The sequence below is a fragment of the Ciconia boyciana genome, chromosome 13 (genome assembly GCF_034638445.1).
Source record: "Ciconia boyciana chromosome 13, ASM3463844v1, whole genome shotgun sequence".
Lineage (NCBI taxonomy): Eukaryota > Metazoa > Chordata > Aves > Ciconiiformes > Ciconiidae > Ciconia > Ciconia boyciana.
Genome location: NC_132946.1, coordinates 11136288 through 11157401, shown reverse-complemented (window position 1 = coordinate 11157401; position 21114 = coordinate 11136288). Strand labels below are relative to the sequence as shown.

General features: G+C 42.4%; 2 protein-coding genes across 6 annotated transcripts in view; one reads left to right on the top strand and one right to left on the bottom strand.

The window, feature by feature from the left end:
• Window positions 1–13019, bottom strand: part of PDXDC1 (pyridoxal dependent decarboxylase domain containing 1) — a 33873-nt gene extending 20854 nt beyond the window's left edge. Inside the window, exons 1-5 of one of the 2 annotated variants that reach the window (XM_072877666.1) lie at window positions 12865–13019; window positions 5264–5337; window positions 4674–4739; window positions 3338–3421; window positions 2253–2399 (exon numbers count right to left, since the gene is read on the bottom strand). In XM_072877666.1, coding sequence (XP_072733767.1) covers window positions 2253–2399; window positions 3338–3421; window positions 4674–4739; window positions 5264–5337 — 371 coding nt within the window. In that variant the 5' untranslated portion in view covers window positions 12865–13019. Of the gene's footprint in view, window positions 1–2252; window positions 2400–3337; window positions 3422–4673; window positions 4740–5263; window positions 5338–12722 lie in introns of both variants that reach the window. The other variant, XM_072877665.1, reaches the window with a different exon arrangement.
• Window positions 13020–13140: 121 nt separating this feature from the next.
• MPV17L (MPV17 mitochondrial inner membrane protein like) lies at window positions 13141–20594 on the top strand. Of its 4 annotated transcripts, none has more exons than XM_072877677.1 (4): window positions 13141–13638; window positions 17281–17351; window positions 18580–18609; window positions 18777–20594. In XM_072877677.1, the coding sequence occupies exons 1-4, from the start codon at window positions 13254–13256 to the stop codon at window positions 18954–18956; spliced, it is 666 nt and encodes a 221-aa protein (XP_072733778.1). In that variant the 5' UTR covers window positions 13141–13253; the 3' UTR covers window positions 18957–20594. The 4 variants fall into 4 exon arrangements, with proteins under 4 accessions (XP_072733778.1, XP_072733781.1, XP_072733780.1 ...); XM_072877680.1 differs by lacking the exon at window positions 13141–13638 and adding an exon at window positions 14683–15036 and having other exon boundaries at window positions 19712–20594; XM_072877679.1 differs by lacking the exon at window positions 13141–13638 and adding an exon at window positions 14683–15036 and having other exon boundaries at window positions 18873–20594.
• Window positions 20595–21114: the final 520 nt, after the last annotated feature.

Here is a 21114-nt window from a genome sequence, read left to right as displayed (position 1 = left end):
GGAGCTCACAAGAGGACAAAGATCAGTAATAAAAACTTCTATTTTCCCAGGATAAAGTAGAGTAGAAGAAAACTTTGATGAGACAGGCTGAGATTAACAATGAGGGAAGCCTAGTCTATATTTTCATTTAGACTCAGACAAAGTAAGAAAGAAAAAACATCTGGGCTCCTAAGGATTTCCTTTACAGAGTTCAAAAGTTACTAAGAGCGGAGCCAGGGAGGAAGCACACGAAAGACTTAATCTGGGTTTAACATATATGTAAATTCTGGACTGCTAATTCTAAAGAGAATGCAACCTGACATTCTTTAAGTTAGTAAAATTGGAATGAGACACATGAAATAAAGTAAATGGGCAGACTTGCAAACTTTATTATGAAGTCACAAATCAAGGTATTTTGTAATACCCAACATTACTGATGTCATTTGTATTCTGGAGAGTTTGAAAATAAGACCACAATTTAGAACAATCTATTCAGCACACTGCAAGACAGTTTTCCAGATGTTTTAAATATGCAAGTTACATAAATGAAGTATATTTTTCCCCAGGAATATTTTAATGATCTTATGGCTATTTTGCCTTCAATCTGATTTATTAGGCATGTTTCCTTGGAGCTCATGGGGGTGTGGGGGTGTGTCTGCTCCTCCCCCACCTTTTCTAACCCTTCTAAGAATCAAACTCAGATCAGCACATTAACATGTATAGTCAAGAAAAAGGAGCAAAGTAACCAAAGAAGAGATAAGGTAAGAGTGTTCCATGTTGAGGGCAATCCCTCAGCTGTCTTAAAGGTAGAAAAGGAACAGCAACAGTGAAAGTAGTAGGTATGTCAATTTATTAAGCAACTTGCAAGCTAGATTTTTCTTTTAGCGTTTTTGTGCAACACATAAATCAGTGGTCTTGCACAACTTAAGAGTGGCATTTATCAACATATTTACATAAAGGCCCTGAAATATCTTTGGTTATCACAGACTATCTGATCCACAACTACTGCTGAGTATTCCAGAGTTAAATTCCAGAATGCCCCATGTGCAAACATTTACTTCACCTTTACACAACAGTTCTGTGATCTAACATGGGCAAAGGGAAACTCCTCCAGCGTTGCTCCTAGCCACAGAAAATGTCAGGAAGTATGAAGCAGTTCACAGCACAGTAATTGTTCAATGCTGTTGCCTATGGGTCACAAAACTTTGGGGACCGCAGTCCAATAGATACGCATTGTTAATCACAAAATCATAATGTTATTGAATATTTGATTCAAAACAGAAATATTTCTTTTTGTTAGCCATGCCATTTGAAACATCACTGACACTCTATATACACATACATTTGTCAAAATAGCCGGATTACCTGCAACTTCTCAAATTTCATCATTACACAAGGTTTCAACATCTTTTAAGTCAAAGACAGATAAAGATAATCATTGAATTTATAAAATAATTCTGATAGAGGTGAACGCATAAATGCAAGAAAAATCCTTTGTGATTCTAAACAACTAAATTTGGGTTAAACTCAGTTATATTTTTACCATTTCATCTTGCACTGCACTAAAAAAAAAAATCTTCTCAATAGCACTGGCAAGATTTTCTGAAAGGTACAGTATCATGAGAGGGAGAAAGTGTGTGTGTGGGGGGGTGTGGTGTTGTTGTTTTGGGTGGTTTTTTTTTTCTTCAGGGGAAAAAAAAAATTCTAATTAGTGAATTCCCCCTCCCCCCCAACACCTCCACAGCTGATTTCCATTCTTCTCTCACAGAACAATTTAAGGTATCTATGCTGCATGATGAAACAGGCATTTATGAAAGATTTCACTGTACTGTAAATTTCAGTAGTGTCACCTACCATACCTGGAAAAATAAACTAGATCCAGGAAGAGCGAAGGAGAAGTTAACCGAAAACATATTTTAAAAATATGAAGTACCCCAAGCCTCAGCAACATAGTATATGCCTCAAGAAACAAAAATTTAGTTAAATGTTTGACCAACTTTATGTCTGCAACTGTCCTTTAGCCCTTAGCTGCACCATATAGCCCTTATAAAAGGATTTTTATGGCAACTACATTACTAATAAATTCCTGCCATTCAACATGAAGTCTCTTTTCCCTTTTTTTTTTTTAATGATGTGATGTGTTTCAGACCTTTCAAAGATTATTTGTAAGTTTGTGACACAGTGGTTTCTTTTGTTGACATCCTCGGTCCAGTCACACACATTTTTAAACAATTATCACTACCTAGTCATACATAAGTTATTCAGTGACTCACCTGAAAAGCCTGCAGAGCCAGAGAGTAGTATCAGAAAGGATCCTTGTTGTAAGTTTTCTCAGTCTTTCCCTGTCCAGCACTGATATATAAGCAGCCAAACTATGTCCCAGTAGAGCCATGTGACCCTGTTCACCAACATTTTGAAGTCTGCAAGCCAGAACACAGTAACTGCCAACTAAATGCAAGTCATGAACATTACAGTAATTTTAGCTTTGCATATTTTTATTGTAGAGTGGCAGAATTTGTTGACATGCAATTTTAAATATTTAGCAGAGGGAAGTACAGCATACCACAGACACCTTCCTGCCGTTGCATATTAACATACTAAAATGCCAGTGTAGACTAAAGCACTTGCACTTCACTTGGCCTAGCTGCTTATGATAACACTTCAGCTTCTTTTTTAGCCAATCAGCTAGCATGAGTTAGAACTAAGCACCTTATTTGCATTGGGATTTAAAGTCTGCATTGGGACTTAAGTGCATTAAACACATACCTTTCCTCATGCAGAGAAAACTCAGGAGCCTTATTAATAATATCTTTAGAGGCGTAGCTTTCATTAGTTTGTTGAGGGTTTTTTTGTTTCTTGGGGTTTTTTGTTGTGTTTGTTGGTTTTTTTTAATCTCCAAACTGTTTTTCAAATGTTAGTTTTTAATAATCTTCTGCAGATTAGTTAGTATTATTTCAATTTTTCTGTAAAATGGAAACCAATTTTATTCCCTTTTTTTTCGTTTTTTCTTTAAAATCTACAGGGAGAGATGGTAAAAAAATTTATTGGTATTCAAATTTTGTAAGACTTTCAGACTTAAAACAACTTTCAGAAAGTAGAAAACAAAATGAGCTGTCACATCAGAAACAATTCCCTTGTATAATTCAATTTAGTAATTAGTAATGAAAGCTTTATAATTTTAAGAAAGCCAAGCCTAATGCATTATTCTGGTTCACTATATAATGTAAGTTGCCTTTAAAAAGTTACATGGTTGCACAATATCTTTACGCTTCAAAACATTTAAATGTGTAAGTTCTATAATAACCAGAATATAACAAAATCAGGTATCTTCGCATACAATAATTCATATTGGCTTTACCGGTAGGCCTGTGAAGTTTCCTCTTCTTCTTCTCCATGCATTAGGTTCTGAACTAACTGAAGTATGCTCACCATATCCTGGCCACTGGCGTACCGGGGAGGGGAAAACAAAAAACACATTAAAAAAAAAAGGTAAGTCCGAGCATCTAACAAAGATGCCATTTGGGACACTGCACACTAAGACATGATCACCGCACTTTTACAGAATGCCAGATTTACAAAATGCAAAAATGGTTCTTTGCTCTCAGAAAAAGAGATTGTGAAGATGAGGTTGCTGAATCAATTAATTCAAACCCCTACTTAATTACAGGAGGGCACTTAAATAAGTATGAACTCAGACTCAGAGAAAAACAAATTACTGAAATCTGAAAGTTTGGACTGAAAAGTTTGACTTGACAACTTTTAATTGCTTATCGCTACACAGAAAAGTAAGGTAATAGCTAAGGATCCAAATTTCTCTTCACGTTATGCAGCTTCAGCTCATGAACTCAGCGTATCTCTTAAACAATTACCTACAAATATTAGTTTCTAGCAAACAAAAGCTACATCAGACTTCTGACATGATGCACTCTAACATGGTAAAACTGGAAAAGACCCACAACACTTCAACTTGTATAATTACAACTAAAATTTACAGTAGTATAAGAACTCACACTTTGACAGTTGAAATTGCTTTTTATTCTTAGAAAAGCTAATTCAGTGTCTCCACTCAAAACCAAGTTTAGTTTATGTACACAAAAGACTTAAAAAGATTTTGCAATATTTTCTGAAGGCTAGCTTGGGCTCCTGCAGGATCCTATTCCAAAGAGGCTAGAACCAATTTAAATCCTAGTTTTCAGGTACAATGATCTTACCTACCTTATGCACAAGAGCTCCATATAATTTTTAAAGACCAGCTGTGCTGAAAAGGTGGTGGGTTTTTTGTTTTGTTTTGTGGGGGTTTTTTTAAGGTTTTCTACCTTATTAGTCTCAGTTATTAAAAAAAAAATTAATCTGGGTGTTTTAATGAATCTTTATTCCATAGCACAAGTTTATCTATATTTACTTTAAGTCTCAATCACAGCTGTATGCACCAATACTTCACTAGATTCCAACAGTTCAAAATTTCATTCACCAAGGACAAGTAATCTTCCCCTCCACCCCCCGTGAGTATGGAAATAGTTGGTATGATGATAATCTTTTTCTTTCCTCCCTATGTGAGTATGGAAAAAGTTGACATAATGCCTGGCAAATGTTCATGTTTGCATTAATACAGAAGTTGCTCGGAAAACAAACATGTTAGATGTATTTTACAGATTCTGAAAAGTAAAGAGCATTATCTAAAAATTGTTGCCTACCTGCCTTGGAGTGGTCCAGGAATATCCTTCCGTGCGTACTTCTTTTCATTTTCCTCCTCCGCTTTTCTAAGTTAAAGACACAAGAATAAACTATGTGTGTTTTATAACGTCAAATACGTAGCTGACTTTGACTTGCAGAAATACATACTGACATGTTTGCAATCTATTTCACTGACAACAGTTTCATAAATAAATCAGATGAGACCAACAGAGAAGTTTAGCTCAGACTGAATTAATGAGTTCCTAAGTTTTGAGGTTTTTTTAACAGAAAATATCAAACTTACAGAAGAGTCTCATATATATAGGAATTAAAAGTAACTTGCACAGCAATAGGAAAAAAAAATCTAACATCTCTGAAAAAGCGGATGTGCTGGACTTGCTCCGAGCATTACAGAACATGCATAAAAATATACATATTTATTTTAGAAATCCCATCATTTGAGAAACAATAGCAATTTGTACAGGTGTAGGCTTCAGAATGACAATATGACCTTAAACTACTAGGAAAATGAGTTCTTTCCTGCTTAATGACAGTGACATTAATAGCACAAACAGCTATTGTTTTTGTAGTTGTTATGCTTTGCACATACCTTTGATTGTCTTCTAGCATCTTCATTGCTTCATTCAGATTTTTTCCCATTTCTGCTAGAGTAGGGTCAACCATCTTTAAGGGAAAAAGATAACAACTTTTAAAAAAAGACCAAAATACATTTATCTTACTACTGTCCCCACAACATCCTTAATACAAATTCATGCATCAGGCAGATTCTTTTAATTAGTCTGTCTGTACTCATTTAAAAATAACAATATGTTGTATATCCTGAACTCAAAATATACAAAATGAGAACATATCACTAACCTAAAATAACCCAAAAGAAAACTCAGTTGTGATCTGAATTTTATTACTGATAGATCCAATTTTTTTCTCCACAAAGATAACTTTTTCCAAAATCCTCTTTAATTTCTAGATACCTTTTCTGGAGTTTGATGAATAATGAAAGAAAGAGCATCAGAAGGCAAGAAGGATTTGAGAAGTACAAGGTGTTCAAGAAAGTGCTCATTATAATCCTTTTGGTAAAAAAATTGGCCACTTTAGCCCAACGGAATGCCGATTGATACCCTAAATACAATCACAAGTCTTTCAGTGACAAAACTGATTTAGAAATTATCCTTTTACTTCACCTGAGAACTCATGGTTCTACACCAGAAAAACCCATTACCATATCCTCAAGTTGAGCTGACCTGACAGTCAGCTCTCACGATGTACAGACTCTCATTAAAAAAAAAAAACAAAAACAAACCCCACAAAAACAAATGTGTCATATTAGGAAGGGGGGGGGGGGAACAGAACAGAAGAAAAACAAAAAAACCTCACCACCAAACGAGAGCACCATCAGTGGATAAGTACAATACTATTCTTACAAGAAAGTCACCTTCTAGAAAAGAAGTTATTTGTGAAGCTAAACACTGAAAAATTTGACCAAGGTAGGTTTTAGGTCATTGAGCATTCTGATGCAAATTCAAGGGGAAATTTGCATAGATTGACAGTTCATTTTTTTTAGATTGCCAGTTCAACTAGGAGGTATTCAAATGTGTTCAAGTAATAATTCCTAGGAGAGATTTAAAAAGCCAACATTTCTTACCCAGGAAACACAAGAAGATATAATTTAAGACTGCTCCAGCAAAAGCAGAAATAAAATGGCAGTTTTCCCTGCCATTTCCACGTTCAAGATTCCCTGTCAAACTTTTCCAACAGTAGTTTTCAAAACAGATGAAAAAACACCTAATCCAACTACTCTTGTAAATCTATTTTTTCCTATTTCTGGTACTTTTAAACTCATTTTTAATCTTAACTTATTGGAGAGATGCCCTTTAACTAGTCAAAAGGGTAAAACCGACCTACAGCAGGCAGCTTAAGACAGACTGACATGCAGAAAAGGCTTATCTTCCAGCAGCTGTACCCCTCTGGCTACACAAAACAGGTCAAAAATCCTGAATTCACTGCTGAAACCAGGTAACAACAGATACTTGTTAAAGAGCCTGTCAGGATGGAAGAGCTTTAAAAATCATTGAACTTCTTTCCCCTGAACCAGTGGCACGTTCAAAGACAAGTAAGTAGTATTTTCCAAAGAACTGCTTTTGCTTTGAAGAAGTCTCTTTTATGAACTTTAACCCCAGGAGCCTGGCAGGAGCTTGTGACACTGACACAAGAGATCTGGACAGGAACATTTATCCATTTAAGGATTAGATGCCATCTAGAAGCTTCCAGAGAATGTGAAAGGTATCGTCTGGCAGAGTCTGATTTACTTATAGTGGTCGATATTAAACTGTATTTGAAAAATAAATATACTGCATTATGAAGGTAGAAGGTAACACCGCTGATGAGACCCATCACATTAGACAGCAAAAACCCCTAAGATACTCTGGTGGCCCTGATACAGAGTCTCTTCTCTCTCCTCTGCTTCCCAAATATATTGTAAGCATAGACTCCGTAAATTCAACATCAAGCATAGACTCCGTAAATTCAACATCAACCCTTTTTCAAAAGACTGGCCCACATCCCAAAGCCTCTAGTAGTTAACTCTTCAGACTGCTGCTAAGGTTGGAGGGTGCTAGGGAGAGGGGTGGTGGTTGTGTTAAAAAAAAAAAAATCCAAAACAAGTTTAGTATTTAAACTTACACTATCCATACTGCAGGAATATAATAGCTTGTCTGCTACAGTATTTGAGAAATAGTACCTAAAGGCCTGCGCACATTTCCATCAGCAGTGATGGAAAGTGCATGCAACTTGCACATGTGCCACACAGGCAAATACGTTTGTTCATGCGGATGCAGACGCAAAAGCAAATTTAATCACAGAAGGTAGTGGGATTAATTTACATGAAGATTTTACACTATTTTCATCCAGAGGACTGATCAAGAAAAGAAAAAAATTAAGTTGAGAGTTACCATATGTTCAAAGACTATTTTTACCAAAATATTTAGAGATTTAACTCATATTACAGCAAGTGGTAGGTGTCTGAAAGAATCAATAGCCAGGCATGGTCACACTGGATCAAACCAAGACTGATAGCTCTCTGCATTCTGTTGCTTTAGAAGTGGCCAGTAACAAACGTTTGAGGGAAGAACAAAAGAATAGTGCAAGTATTCAATAATGTTTTCCCACAAGAACTCCCAGCATTTAGCAACAAATGGGTTTTTACACTTCGGCTTCTACAACATCCACTGGCTATGAGGTCCACAACTTAATTAAACACTGCATGAAAAAGCAGTACAAATACAAAAAGTTCAAGACCTCCTCACAGAGATTAAAAAAAATACACACACTGCAAGCATTTGATACTCAGAATACAATATATCTATATATAGCTAGAAGAAAAATCTAAATATGATCATTGGCAATATTTCCATACATTTTCAGTGGTTTCCTGAGTTGCACCACATCAAAGGAACTCTGAAAAGAAATCTTACTTAAGAAGTCAGTTTTGCTTCCGGGAGACTTTAAGGGAGTAATTGACTAGACATAATTTACTGATTGTGACTATTTCACATACTTTAATTCAGGTTGCCATAAAACATGATCCGTGGCTGGAAGGTAGTTATTTGCTTAAACCTTCCTCAGCATCACATGCAAATATTCAAACAGATCTGTTGTAGATAAGGACCCAAGATGTAGAAGCACTACAAAAAGGGCTCTGAACCGTTTTTGTTACTAACACAAAATTCACCTGCTGGAATTACATCAGATGTTAAAACCTGCATATGCTTACCTTGTGACTCATCCTGTCTCACTTACTAGTAATTACACACGCATGAAACCCTTCTGCCAATAAGCTGGCAGAATAAATACATAAAATACAGTTTAAAAAGTCACAAGAAGTTACGCTAAGCTCCATAAAACGCTATGAAATCGAGCAAGTCTTTGAATTCTGATGTGGGTCTAATTGGAAAATGAATCCCTTCTGGTTTTTTTCCAATTGCTAAGTGGACATGCAGCAATTTATTTTCTCCTTTGAATTATGGGAAGCAAAAAAAAAAACCCCTCTTACTGCTTCATACTGAATTTTATATATGCTTCCTCCTCTGCTCACATTAGTAAGGGCATGGAGGTGGGAAGCAGAAGACTATCTACCTATTTTAAGCAGCAAGAAAAATAGGTGTGGCAAAGTTGCAACAACGAACCACTCAGTTAAGAAGGTTTCTGAATGCACTTTGATAACATGCCATAATGAAGTAGTACATTGCTTTAGTCTGTAAAGGAGATCAAGTGTGTATAAAATCCAATCAGTAATAACCAGAATACTTTTTCCGTGTTCTTGAACTGTTTTTAGAAAGACTGGTGGATGAGTTCTTGAGTACCTCCTGAACCACAGGACAACACACTTTTTGAGGGGGTTAAAACAGCTGCATTAGATATTATATTAGCCTTAGTTTCTGCACTCGGTCCTTCCCCTGGTACAACAGGATCTGACTCTGCGGTTAGGTGATCCTTTGACCAGATGAGTTACAAGACATGCGCGGTCCTTTCAAGCTCTAAGGAGGCCCCAGTCATGGCTTCTTCCTTCAAGGTGTCCATTCAGCAACCTGACCCCCCCACCTCCTTAAGACCTTCAAAGATCCTGACATTCACTACGCTACTTTGAATTTTATCATTTGTTGCCTTTAAAATGTATTAATCCAATTCACTAAGGTTAACTTGCAATAGGTTTGATTTGTGGTTACTTCCCTATTTGTAACTAATATGTTACTACTTTTTTAAGCACTTTGAACTGTAAACTGTTTCTGGTTTTATAGGCAGTATGTCACACCTTGGGGTCACTCGGCAACTGGGGAAGGATAAGGGGCCATTCTCCAGTTGTGATAAGACTGAACGTTAATTACAAATTCAAAAAGGAGAATTTTGCTTCGTATACTGATGTTTTACAATCTTGATTTTGCATTTCCGTAGGCTGTACTCCTAATGTAAGACAGGGACGATTTTTGAACAGTCTACATAAACTATTGTGGGTGCAAAGAAACTCAGAGGTGTAGCTCCTTACGTATTTCATGAGGTATGCCTCATTTTCCCACTACATTATTATATTTGCCTAGAAGAAAGTTTTACCATCAAAACCCAAAAACCATTCTCAACAGTAAATCAATCTCAAACAGTATCAGTATTCTTCAGCCAAAAGAATACTGTGTTTATTCTCCAAGCTAAGAAAAGTTTTAGATAACAAATAAAAAACCAGCCACTTCATGACTGTTAGGCTTGAATGAGAATGGCACTGATCACCACAAGGCTTCTTCTGCTTATGGTATTTGCTCTTTTAATCTTTATCACTTCCCTGACATGCAGTGGGATTTGCATGCAGGTCTGCTGTCATGAGTTTTCCATGAAGTTACCAGGATGTTGTGGTAATTAACACAGTAATAAAAGACAAGAGTCACAGGCTGAGCAAGAAACCAAAACAGTTTTTTCATGTTTAGGGAAAACACTGCTGTAGAGAAGGCAAGAAGTTACAAGGAAAGAATTTGCCCTATTTTACCATCGACAAAATCACCTAACTTGAACCTTAAAATGTGAAAATCCTCCAGAAAATTGGTCACTTCTATCAAAATATAAAGGGAGGGAGAGGGGAGGAGGAGGAGGGGAGAGAATCATAGATTTGTTAGCCAAACTTCTGAAATTTAACATAGGCTTCCAGAAGAACTTAAATTTGAAGTGCACCCCAAAAAAGATTTCTGGATTTCAGATAAAATTTATTCTAATTATACCACTTATGACACACACTATTAATACACAAAAAATCCCAAACATTTGTCTGATAAAAAAAAGATAATCTGCAAAATCAAGCTATGAGATTGTTGGCATGCACATCTGCATGTCAGATTCTAACTGTTTTTCTCGCAATTCTATCTTTTCAATTTTCGGGAAGTTTCTCATCTGCTAAAAAAAAAAAAAAATCTTTCTCGATTTGCAAGAGCCTAATGACTGTAGTCATTCAATATCACCAGGCATTACAGCTAGTTAGGTGATTCTAGTGAAATGCCTTCTTCATTATGAAAAATACAAAATTTTGACAAATTTTAATACAAGTTAAAAAGTACTTATCACTGACATCCCAATAAGCTACATGTATCAATACATAAGGAGGAGAGAATCCATGGTTCAAATAAAAGACAGTCTCAGATGTATTATGAAAATGCTTAAATAAGCACAAGATAAGTGGACACACATTCTCCGAGGATACACATCCCAACTTGGATGAATTTCAAATTTATTTAGGGAGAAGACTTCTTATATATCATGCTCAAGACTAGATAAAGTGCAGACTGTACAGATTTACAACAATCTTAACCAAACACTATTTCAGGAGGGCACTAACTGCTAAGGGGCTAGAAGACAATAATTGTATTGTGGCATGTTATGATGCAGAGGACTACAGCTTTTATCATACATGGGGAAAAAAGCCATGATAAACAAGAGAAGAAGTAAAACAAGTGATAACTCTTTATACACATCTATTCACATACATTGAAAAATCAGATATGCAAGTTTCTGCAGGGCACTCACTCATTATAGACTATTCCTTACATCAAGAATACAAACAACCAAAACATGGACTTTTATTCTGTTAAGAAATGAACATATTTAATTCTTACACAATGTTTTTATTGCTTCTTATGATGACCTAGTCAAACAAAGGTTATAAGGACTCTGTCAGTACTACAGGACAAACACTTGCCCTGTACTAATGTGCCTTCTTTAAATAACTGCATATTGTACCATTATTCTGCTTGAGTCCAGTTGATAAAGACCATATTCCAAAGCAGTATATTCAATTAAGTTTTACTTAAGTAATTAAAACATTTCAGAACAAGCAGCAGTCACTATAACTTTTGTCAGCACTAGTAAATAACTTAATCTTTTAAAGGCTACTAAATACTCTTTAACACTGTATTCTTCACGTGGATTGTAATATATCAAACCATTTTGCTACCAGCTCATTAACCACATCAGAAAGATACCTCCTGAATTTCCTTACTATTCCTCGTACTAGAGCACATCCCGTTAAACTTCTCTAGACAATTCCAAAGATTACATAAAACTGAACATGCTGCGTATAGTAAACAATGCAAAGGGGAAGGATACATTAACATCTCTTAAGCACATAAAGTATAAATTATTTCAAATGTATATTGTCCTCGAAGACATACAACAATGGTGATAAACTATATATGAGCAGCCATTCCATCCTCACTTCTAGGGCAGGTCCTCTGAAGCACAGCAGGTGCCATAAAAGCCAGCAGAAGCGTGGCAGGTCCCAGATTACCAGATTCTGACTGACTCACAGTGACAAAGGCAAAATAAGTTTTGTCAGTCACTTATGGTATTATAGAATCAATATTTGCTTTGTACAGAAGCATTTGCATCAGACAAAGGAGCACAAACACAGGGCAGCAAACACCTCCAGTATAAAATGAAAAAAAACCCTCAAATAATATTTTCTCTACTATCCTGCCGAAGGCTAACATTCCCAGAAAATAAGCTCCATCTTATTTTTAAGAAAACAAACAAAAACCCCGTTCCTAAAGCATTTCCTGATAGTTACTCAGACTTTTTATAGATCCGGGACACAGAAATAGACGGCGTTCACACAGGTGACAAACGCCAAGTGCCGTAGCTGGGAGTTGGGAGGGGGGCGCGCCCGTGGGCTTCACTGGTGACTCAAAGGCTTCGTGACACAAAGTTGACTCAGGCCCGTGTGGCACAGCCCCCACGGCAGAGGCGGGCTAGGAGCCCCGGCGGAGCCGCGACACCGCCGCGGCCCAGGCACTGGGGAGGCGCCGCACCGAACCCCGGCCCGCCGCTGGCCCCAGCCGCTGACTCCAGGCCCCTGCCCTCGGCCCCGGGGCACGGCCCCACCGCCCCGTCAGCGACGCGACCGCCAGGGCTCGCTCGCCCCTCAGGGCCCGCCGCGCCTCAGCACCCCTCCGCCCGCAGGTGCCCCGGCCCCCCAGGCCGCCCCCTCCCCCACCAGCCTGGCACCGGTGCACCCCGCAGACCTTCTCCAGAGAGGCGTCCATAGCCGGCGGGCGTCCCCGGTGCGCGCCGCCTCCCCGCCAGGCACTTCCGCCTCAGCCCCGGCCGGCTCCACGCTGGCAGCGCTGACGAGGCCGCGGCGGGAGGGGCGGGGAACGCGCTCACCTAGGGAACGGCGGCAGGCCCGCCCCGCGGCCGAGACCACCGCGGCAGACGGGCGGGGAGGATCCGGGGCGGCGACACTGCGGAAGGCGCGGCGGAGCCCCGCGCCGTGACAGCACGGGCTGGGGAGAGCACGGCCTGCTCCCTTTCCTCTGCACACCGCCCGCTGCCGCTTCCCGCTCCCCCCGCTCCAGCTGGTGGAACAGTCCCGCAGAACGACCGGGGAGGTGACAGGTACTGGCGCATGCGCAGCGAGCGGGGCCCGGGCGGCGACCGACCGCCGCCGTGGAGCGGAGCAGGCGAGAGCCGCGCGGGGGCGCCGCCGCCCTGCCCCGGGTTCGAATCGCCGCGGCGGCGGGTCGTGGCAGCCCGGTACGCCGGGAGGATTCTGCATGGCTCCAGCCTTTACAAACATCCCGGCTGTCACTCCGGTGTCGTCAGCTCGGGCTACAGGGGCTTGTTACGGTGGCACCAAACACCTTCCTCCACGTACGGGTCCCGCAGGGGGACGCTGCACGGCCCCGAAGAACGGGCTTCGTCCAGACTCGGGGGGAGCCCCGAGCGACACCCGTCCCGGGCAACAGGCCGCCCTGCCCCGCCGCGCCGAGCGGGGCCTCCCGCGGCGGAGAGCAGGCGGACGTGCCCCGGGGGAGGCGAGGCGGCGGGAGCGCAGCACGCACCTGCTGGCGGGCTCCCGTCGGACGGGCAGTCCCCGGAGAGCCAAACCCTGTTTTCCGGAGCTTTATCTCTGTTCCTTCAAGCTGGAGTTATTTTTCGGTACATATTCCTCTTCGCTCTAGCGCCATTTATATTACCTAATAGAGAACTTGCAGATACCGCTGATGCTGTTTCTCGCGCGGCCATGTCTGCGTGTTCGGATGACGAGCTGGTCAGCGCAGCTCGTGGGCCCTGACGCAGTGTGTCTCCCAAGCACTGGGCAGCTCGCTCCACTTTGTTATTAAAACGCATTTCAATCTACAAGCCATCCATGCCTATTTATAGTCATTCCTGGAAGAGCTCCTGATAGTTCCAAACGCATCAATCCCAGTTACTATTAGGACACAGTGAACTACCGCCCCCTGCCTGGAGATGGTTCCCTAAGCCAAGTCTGAGCCCGTTGCCAGGACCAAGGGGAAACTCCCGGACGCGCTCGTTGTCTTCTGCGGCCAAGGGCTGCCTTGCAGGACACAAGCCTCCCTAGCTGCAAGCTCCCTGCATGGACTTCAGATCCGCTTTGTGGCAATGGTTCGGTGCGTACCAAGCTGTGTACACGAGCCCCTTCGAACAAACACCCATCACTTCCGGCTTTCTCCTCGAATTGCCTCAACAGCAGAGTGAGAAGCAGAGGAAGCGCAGGTGTGCATCAGCCCTGCTCGGTGAGGCAACAAACAGCAGACTGCAAAGCAAAATTGAAAAGAAAAAGCCATAACCTACTCATGTAAGCAAGCAACAAGGAGATAATTAAAAGGATAAGCAAACAGTGCCTAGTTTTGAGTCTTAACTGTTGCAGCAATACTACACAGTGCCTCCACGGTGCACCTAGAGCAAAGCCCAGGAGACACAGTGACCTACTTCTTCCGAGTGAACGCATCGTCACTCGAAAAATAACCCCACGAACCGAAGCCCGGGTGCCCAGCGACCACCCGCGGGCGCACCGGAGACCGGCGCGGCCGCGGGGAGGCCGAGCACGGGGCACACCCTGGGGCGCCAGCCTCCCCTGGCAGGGGCAGGCCCGGCGGAGGTGGCACCCCGGGCGGGGTAGCTCCGAGGGGGAGCGGAGACCGCAGCGATGGCGAGGGCGGCGGCGGGCGGGCCCGCGAAGAGGAGGAGGAGGAGGCGGGCGGAACAGGCGGCGGGCGATGGCCGGGGCGCTGCTGCGCGGCGGAGTGCGCCGCTTCCCCTGGCTCTGCAACGTGCTGCTCTACGGCGGGCTCTTCGCGGCGGGCGACGCGGCCCAGCAGCTGTGGCGGCGGCGGCGGCGGGGGCAGCCGCCCGACTGGGCGCAGACGCGGCGCGTAGCGCTGGTGGCCCTCGCCTTCCACGGCAACTTCAGCTACGTCTGGCTGCGGGCGCTGGAGCGGGCGCTGCCCGGCCGCCGCCCGGCCGCCGTCCTCGGCAAGGTGCTCTGCGACCAGCTCCTCGGCGCCCCCGTCGCCATCCTCGCCTTCTACACGGGTGAGTGCCGCCGCCGCCCAGGCACCGCCATCGCGGGGCGGCGGGGCGGGCGTGCCGAGCAGCGGGCGGCCGGGGGCGTCGGTCGGAGCACCCCGGCGCACGCACGCTGGGTGCAGTCGTGGAGGGCGCGTACCGACGGCGGGACTTTTCACCCCGACAGGATGGGGTGGTTGGGTACCCCCCGCCCGCCCGGCCTGCCGGGCGGTGATCGCCGCGGGCCGGCTCCCGCAGCCTCAGAAACGCCGGTGTGGGGCTGTGTGGTCCTCGGGCAGCGGGCTCGCTACGTGCTGTGGGTCCCCGCCGAGGCGCTGCCGGCACAACGCCGCGGAGAACGCCGCAGCCGCTCGCAGAGCTGCGCTCGGAGCTGGGGAGGCGGTGGGGGACCTGCAAACGCCAGAAGCTCTCCCCGGCTCTGTACGTAGGGCAGCCCGGTGCACCGCCTGTGGCGCTTCAGGGCTTTAGATGAGGGGGTGCTAGTGCCAAAGTGGAGCCCTGCCTTGGGCTCGGTTGGGCCCGTAGCTTTTAATTAGGTGCAAGGAATTCAACACGCCTTACGAGGATTGTACTGTCCCTGTCTGCTTCAATTGCTCTGCTCAGTTCTCAACATCAGCTGTCTCGTTTCTGAAACACAATTAACTGTAAATGTCAGGAAATACTATAGTTCAGCAAATAAACTGTAGTACCATCTTCTGCTGTGAGAGTATATAGAAATACAGCATACTACTAATGTATGATCTCACAAGCTAACAAATAAGAAGATACTTTAGAGAAGATGACTATCTATTTCAAAAATAAACATGCGGAAATAAGAAAAGTAATAGATGAGACTAGTGTAAAACAGGGCTCTCATTTAAACTTCGTGTGGAAGAAGAGCAGGAGAGATACTCTTTTAGCCTGGTATTGGCAGATTGGCATTTTAGGACCCCGACAGGGAAGTCATTCAGTTTGTCATTGAAGAGAAATGAAGTGAAGGAAGAAGTCAAACACCAGACACTTACTCTCAAAATCCTATCTGCCTCTGTCAGAATGTAAGCAGAGAATTGCCCAAGGACCAGAGGATATGAAGGACGACAAAAGGGATGCTAAAAATCCCTAAATTGGGTAGCAGTATGATGTAATAGCAAAATAATGTATCCGTTGAGAGATACTGATAACCTTGTGGCATGCAAATATCTAGGAAGATACCTGAGTTGGACTAAGCAACTTTGGGCCTCTGCTTATGCGCGAATGCGTAACTCTTGATTTTAGATTGATTCGTTAAAGCATGTTGTCTAATACCTTTGCTTAATATAGTTCACATCTTCCAGTTAAGGTGGGTAATCTTTGAAGAGCTGCTGCATCTCTTAGAAAGATGTAGTCCTAATTTGACACCTGAAGATGCTTATCACATGAAATACCGTTTAAAGGGTTTATTATTTTGAACCCTTTAAGTGATATTTCATGTGATGGGAATTCAGTCAGTTAATTTATTTCCAGTTTGCATGTGTCTAATATGTAATTTCAAGTCATACCGCTTTTCTCTTGATCTTGGGTGTAATGATGGGAGCCTGTTGTGAGGTTGTGTTTTCCTAGAATCAAGAGGAGTTTGGATCAACTAGAATTTATTTAAAACTTTGGAATGCTGTATGTGGAGGATTAAACAAGTAGGTTTTGAAACTGTTCTGCTTGTCAATTCTATAATTTGGATTTGATGTAGTTATTTGTGAAGGTAAAAAAATCACATGTCGATTATGGCCAAAATTAAAAAAAAAAATTAGGTGCCCCTTTCCCCTGCCTTCAGTGGTCTGCAGGCACCTAAACTCCTTCAGGGATCTGAGCCGCTTCTGGCAATTCAACGATGTGCAGAATGCCTTATTCTCTGTGTCTCATGGGTATAAAAGGTACTTTCTCCATAGCTGTTCCACTGCCATACCACTGGTGAATTATGTGGCAGTGGAACAGATATGATATACCACCTATACAGTATATTCCAGCTGATCTATGGTGTCAACGCTGAGAGACAAGTCAATAAATGAGGAGGTATGATGCAGCACTGTTTGGTAGCCAGAATGGTATTTTTTCTTTGTAATGATATCTTTTGTAATGATAATTACAAATATCTTTTGTAATGTAATTTCTTTGTAATGATAGCTTTTCTTTCAAAGCTATTGTAATATATTTTGAGAAGAGTTTGAGATATTGTTAAAAAAAGTGAACATTTCATTTTTGCATTTTTTCTGATTGTTGTAAATATTTTGCCACTAGGTATGAGCATCCTTCAGAGGAAAGAAGACATCTTTTCAGACTGTAAAAAGAAATTTTGGAATACATATAAGGTGAGGCAAGCGATTCACTTATCTCCCAGCTAAGCAAAAAAATAATATTATTGGATAAACTCTTTGAAATATTCCTTCCTCCAACAGCCTTTGTCTCACTCCATTACTTGATTATGTGCAGGAAGCTTTAAGCACCAGCAGTCATGTGAAGTCAGGGTAGTCTGGAGCAGGCACTGCTGCCAGATGGGTGAAATGATGCCATTTTAAAAAGGTACAGTGTTTATAACCATAACACTTGCAGCCAGCTCTGTTTCAATGAGAGCTCTACAATACAACGCTGATTAAGATTGTACTACCTTTTATCTGAAGAAGTACCCCCACACCGGTGTTTAGTTAGTAATGCCATTGATAACACTTACATGAACACCAGTTAAAATCATTAGCTATAGAGACATCTTTTTTAGGAATCATTTTCAGCCTGTACTTTTCAGTGACAGTCTTTTCACTTTCAGAAACACAATCCCTTGTTTAAGAAGACTTTGGTACAAATATCTGGTTTTGGTTTGCATTTCTGCATACACAGGAAAAAATTATCCATGCTACCTCAGAGCTGAGCAAATTAAGAATTTTAAAGATTTCTCAGGTGCAAGAAGAATGATAGATTAGCAGAAAAAATATAATAGAAGGAGAAACTGTGATGCAATGTGAATTTCTCTTCACACTGTGGAACTATATAGGTAGGATAGAAAAGGATTATTTTTATTCCTATGGAGGATGATTAGAAAAACTGTGCCCACTATATCCTATCAAAACATAAGGTTTCTATTGACCTTATGTTCTATGAGTAAATTTTCCATTGATTTTTGCAAAAAAGCCTTACATATATGAGTAACTAGAAGGAGCATTGCAAGTGTGAGATAAGTAGTGTTCAGTGGTATTTTTCATTCATGGCTGAAACAAATGTTCCCATATTTAAACATTTGTTCACCCATCTGGTAAATGTGGTTATGTATGTGGTGCCAGGTGACTGTGAAGACTTAACTGTGCTTAGAGTTTTGTATTTAAAATGAGTTAGAATAATGTGTTTGAGAAACTCCTAGCATAGAGGCTCATGAAGATGATTAGAAGTTCAATATTGCAACCTGTAAGTTAAGCAACTTAATTTACAATTGAACAGCTTTTGTTGACTTTACTCAAATGTTTCAGTCTTCGCTAAATGTGGTAAGAAAAAAATGAATCTTTGTGGTTGAAGTCCGTAAGAATAACAAATGATTCATTTTCATTTCAGACGGGACTGATGTACTGGCCTTTTGTACAGGTGAGTTTTTAGGGTAACTCAGTGAGCCTTTCTTTCTCATAAAACCTGATCCGATGTGTTCATAGTATATCTAACCCAGTGAGAAGTCAGTGGAGTTGTTGGGTGTGTAGGTGTAAGACTTAACAATGCCTGGAGCACTAACTGAGCTCTCTCTCCTTCCAACGCAGCTGTCAAACTTCATTTTGGTCCCTGTTTACCTGCGAACAGCTTACACTGGGCTCTGTGGCTTTGTCTGGGCTACCTTCATTTGCTTTTCCCAACAGAGTGGAGATGGCACAGCAAAGTCAGCATTTATGTGGCTCCAAAGAGAGAAGGTCAATGCAGATGAAGAATCATCAGAGAAATAAGAACTTTAGTACTGAACACATTCTAAATTAAACTGAGTTTATGAAAGTCAGTAAACCACACTGCAGCCTCATTGCTGTGTTTAGAATAAACAGTCATCTCAACATTTGTTGGTTAATATAAGCAGTGGAACAGTTTGTCTTTGTGCCTGTTTATTTTTCATAAAAGAGGCCAATTGTGTATTGGCATTTAATTATTTTCATGCTGCCAGCCCATCTTTTCTGGGAACAACTGACTTACAGGGCAGTGTAAGCATTTGCACATCATGTCAGACCACCTCACTGGGGAGAAATATTAACTGTAATTTAATTTTCAAGCAACTTGTAATTGCTAGAAAAAGGGGAATAGAACATTAAATCATCAGTTGTCAGACTTGACAATTGTTATCAGTGCAAGATTGCTTTTGCAGAACAAAATGTAATGGATTTCTTATCTAAAAAGTGGCATTGAATCTGTTTTATTCAGAGAAAACAAAAGGGCTGTGTTTGTAGGGACCACTTCTCTATAGGGGCAAACTTGCTTTATTCTACATGAAAATCTATATAGCAAATTAATTATTTCATAGAATGTACAAAACCTGAAATATATTTGGACATCTTTTATCTTAACTGGGAGAATAAAGATAACTAACTTTGGTCAGAGTTCTTTGGAGTGGATGCTGCATATTCACACTTGGGGAAGCATCAGTCATAAGCAGCTCCTGCACGATGGAACCTAACTAAACACCGCAGTGAGCTTTTGCTGTATCTGTCAACAGATACTTCTTCCTTTGCCCCTCAAGGGTCAAAGTATTGAAGAGTACATGGGAGTCTCGACACCTGTAAGAGACTGACTGATCGCAGGGTATGTCTCAAACATGTTGCCTGCGGGAGGTTGCTATACCAACAAGATAAGGGAGGCCAGACAGAGAGGTGCGGAGGCGTCTCGCTTCCTGGGCTTCTCTCACCTCGGCCTCTGATAAGCAAAGAACACAGGCGGTTTGCTGGTTAACAATGACTATGCAGAAAGATGGGTGAAACTGCGCACGCTCCGTCGTAAGGTCATCTGGCAGGCACGAGTACCCAGGAGGGGCTGCTTACCACCGAAGACCCCCTCCAGGCAAGCGCACTGAGGGCGCCCGCCGTCTCCACCCAGGTTTCCGCCTACTCTCGCCCAGCAGTAAAGTAGGCTTGCAGCGGGGCTCAAAGAGCCATAAAAGGCCTCCGACCAAGAGAGCCAGGGAGACTCCCGCCACCAAGAAGAAGGACCTCGGGACAGCGGGACGCCGCTGGATCCACGGGTGGTGAAACTTTTTCTTTCCCTCTCTCTGTCTCTAGTTTCCCTTCCCAATCTAGAGAACCAACGCTTGTCCCGGCCTATAAGCCGTGCTTTTAGCTTCCTCGCCGGATATCTGAACATATACATACTTGTACATTAAAACTGCGAATTGATAACTGATCATCTGGTGGTGTGTCACCTTAATTTGCCCCAGTGGAATCCCAAGAACCTTGGGATCCGACTCAGTCCATCCAGGGTGGTCTGAGGGGTGGGTCGTGACATTTAATTGGCGTCACGGACAGGATTCCCCTGGTAGGAGCAAAGCGGTCGTCCTGGGACCGGGCATCCACTGCAGCCCCTCTCTGAGAGGAGTCATACGGAAGGGGAGACAGTCCTCTGAGGACTGGTAGGGGATCTGATCCTGAAGTTTATCATGGCCTCCCTGAGAGGCTCAACCGTGGGTTGTACCCCTCTCCTGCAGAGGTTAGAAGGTTACAATGCACGGCCTTCTCCCCCTGGTATGACTTGGGCCCATAATAATTGGCACGATCCGCAAGCAGTAGCGGACAGAATTTCCACATTGGCAAAGGAATGGAAGCTAAGACTGGGGAAAGGGAAAGCGTTGGTTTGTGCTGTTTTGGGTTTGCCTTAATGGCCACCCAAAAGGGAGTGCCCAGGTGGGAGAGCTGGTAGCTGTGTGGAGTGTGGTCATCAGGGAAGCAGGGAACAAAGAACCAGTGTTCATCTATACTGATTGGTATACTGTGTTCAAGGGCTCCAAATGGCTACCCTTCTGGGAGCAGAATCAGTGGGAGGTGAATAGAGTACCTGTGTGGCAGAAACAAAAATGGGACCACCTATTAGAGTGGCTCCATTTGAAAGGGGGCCACTCTGGAAGCAAGA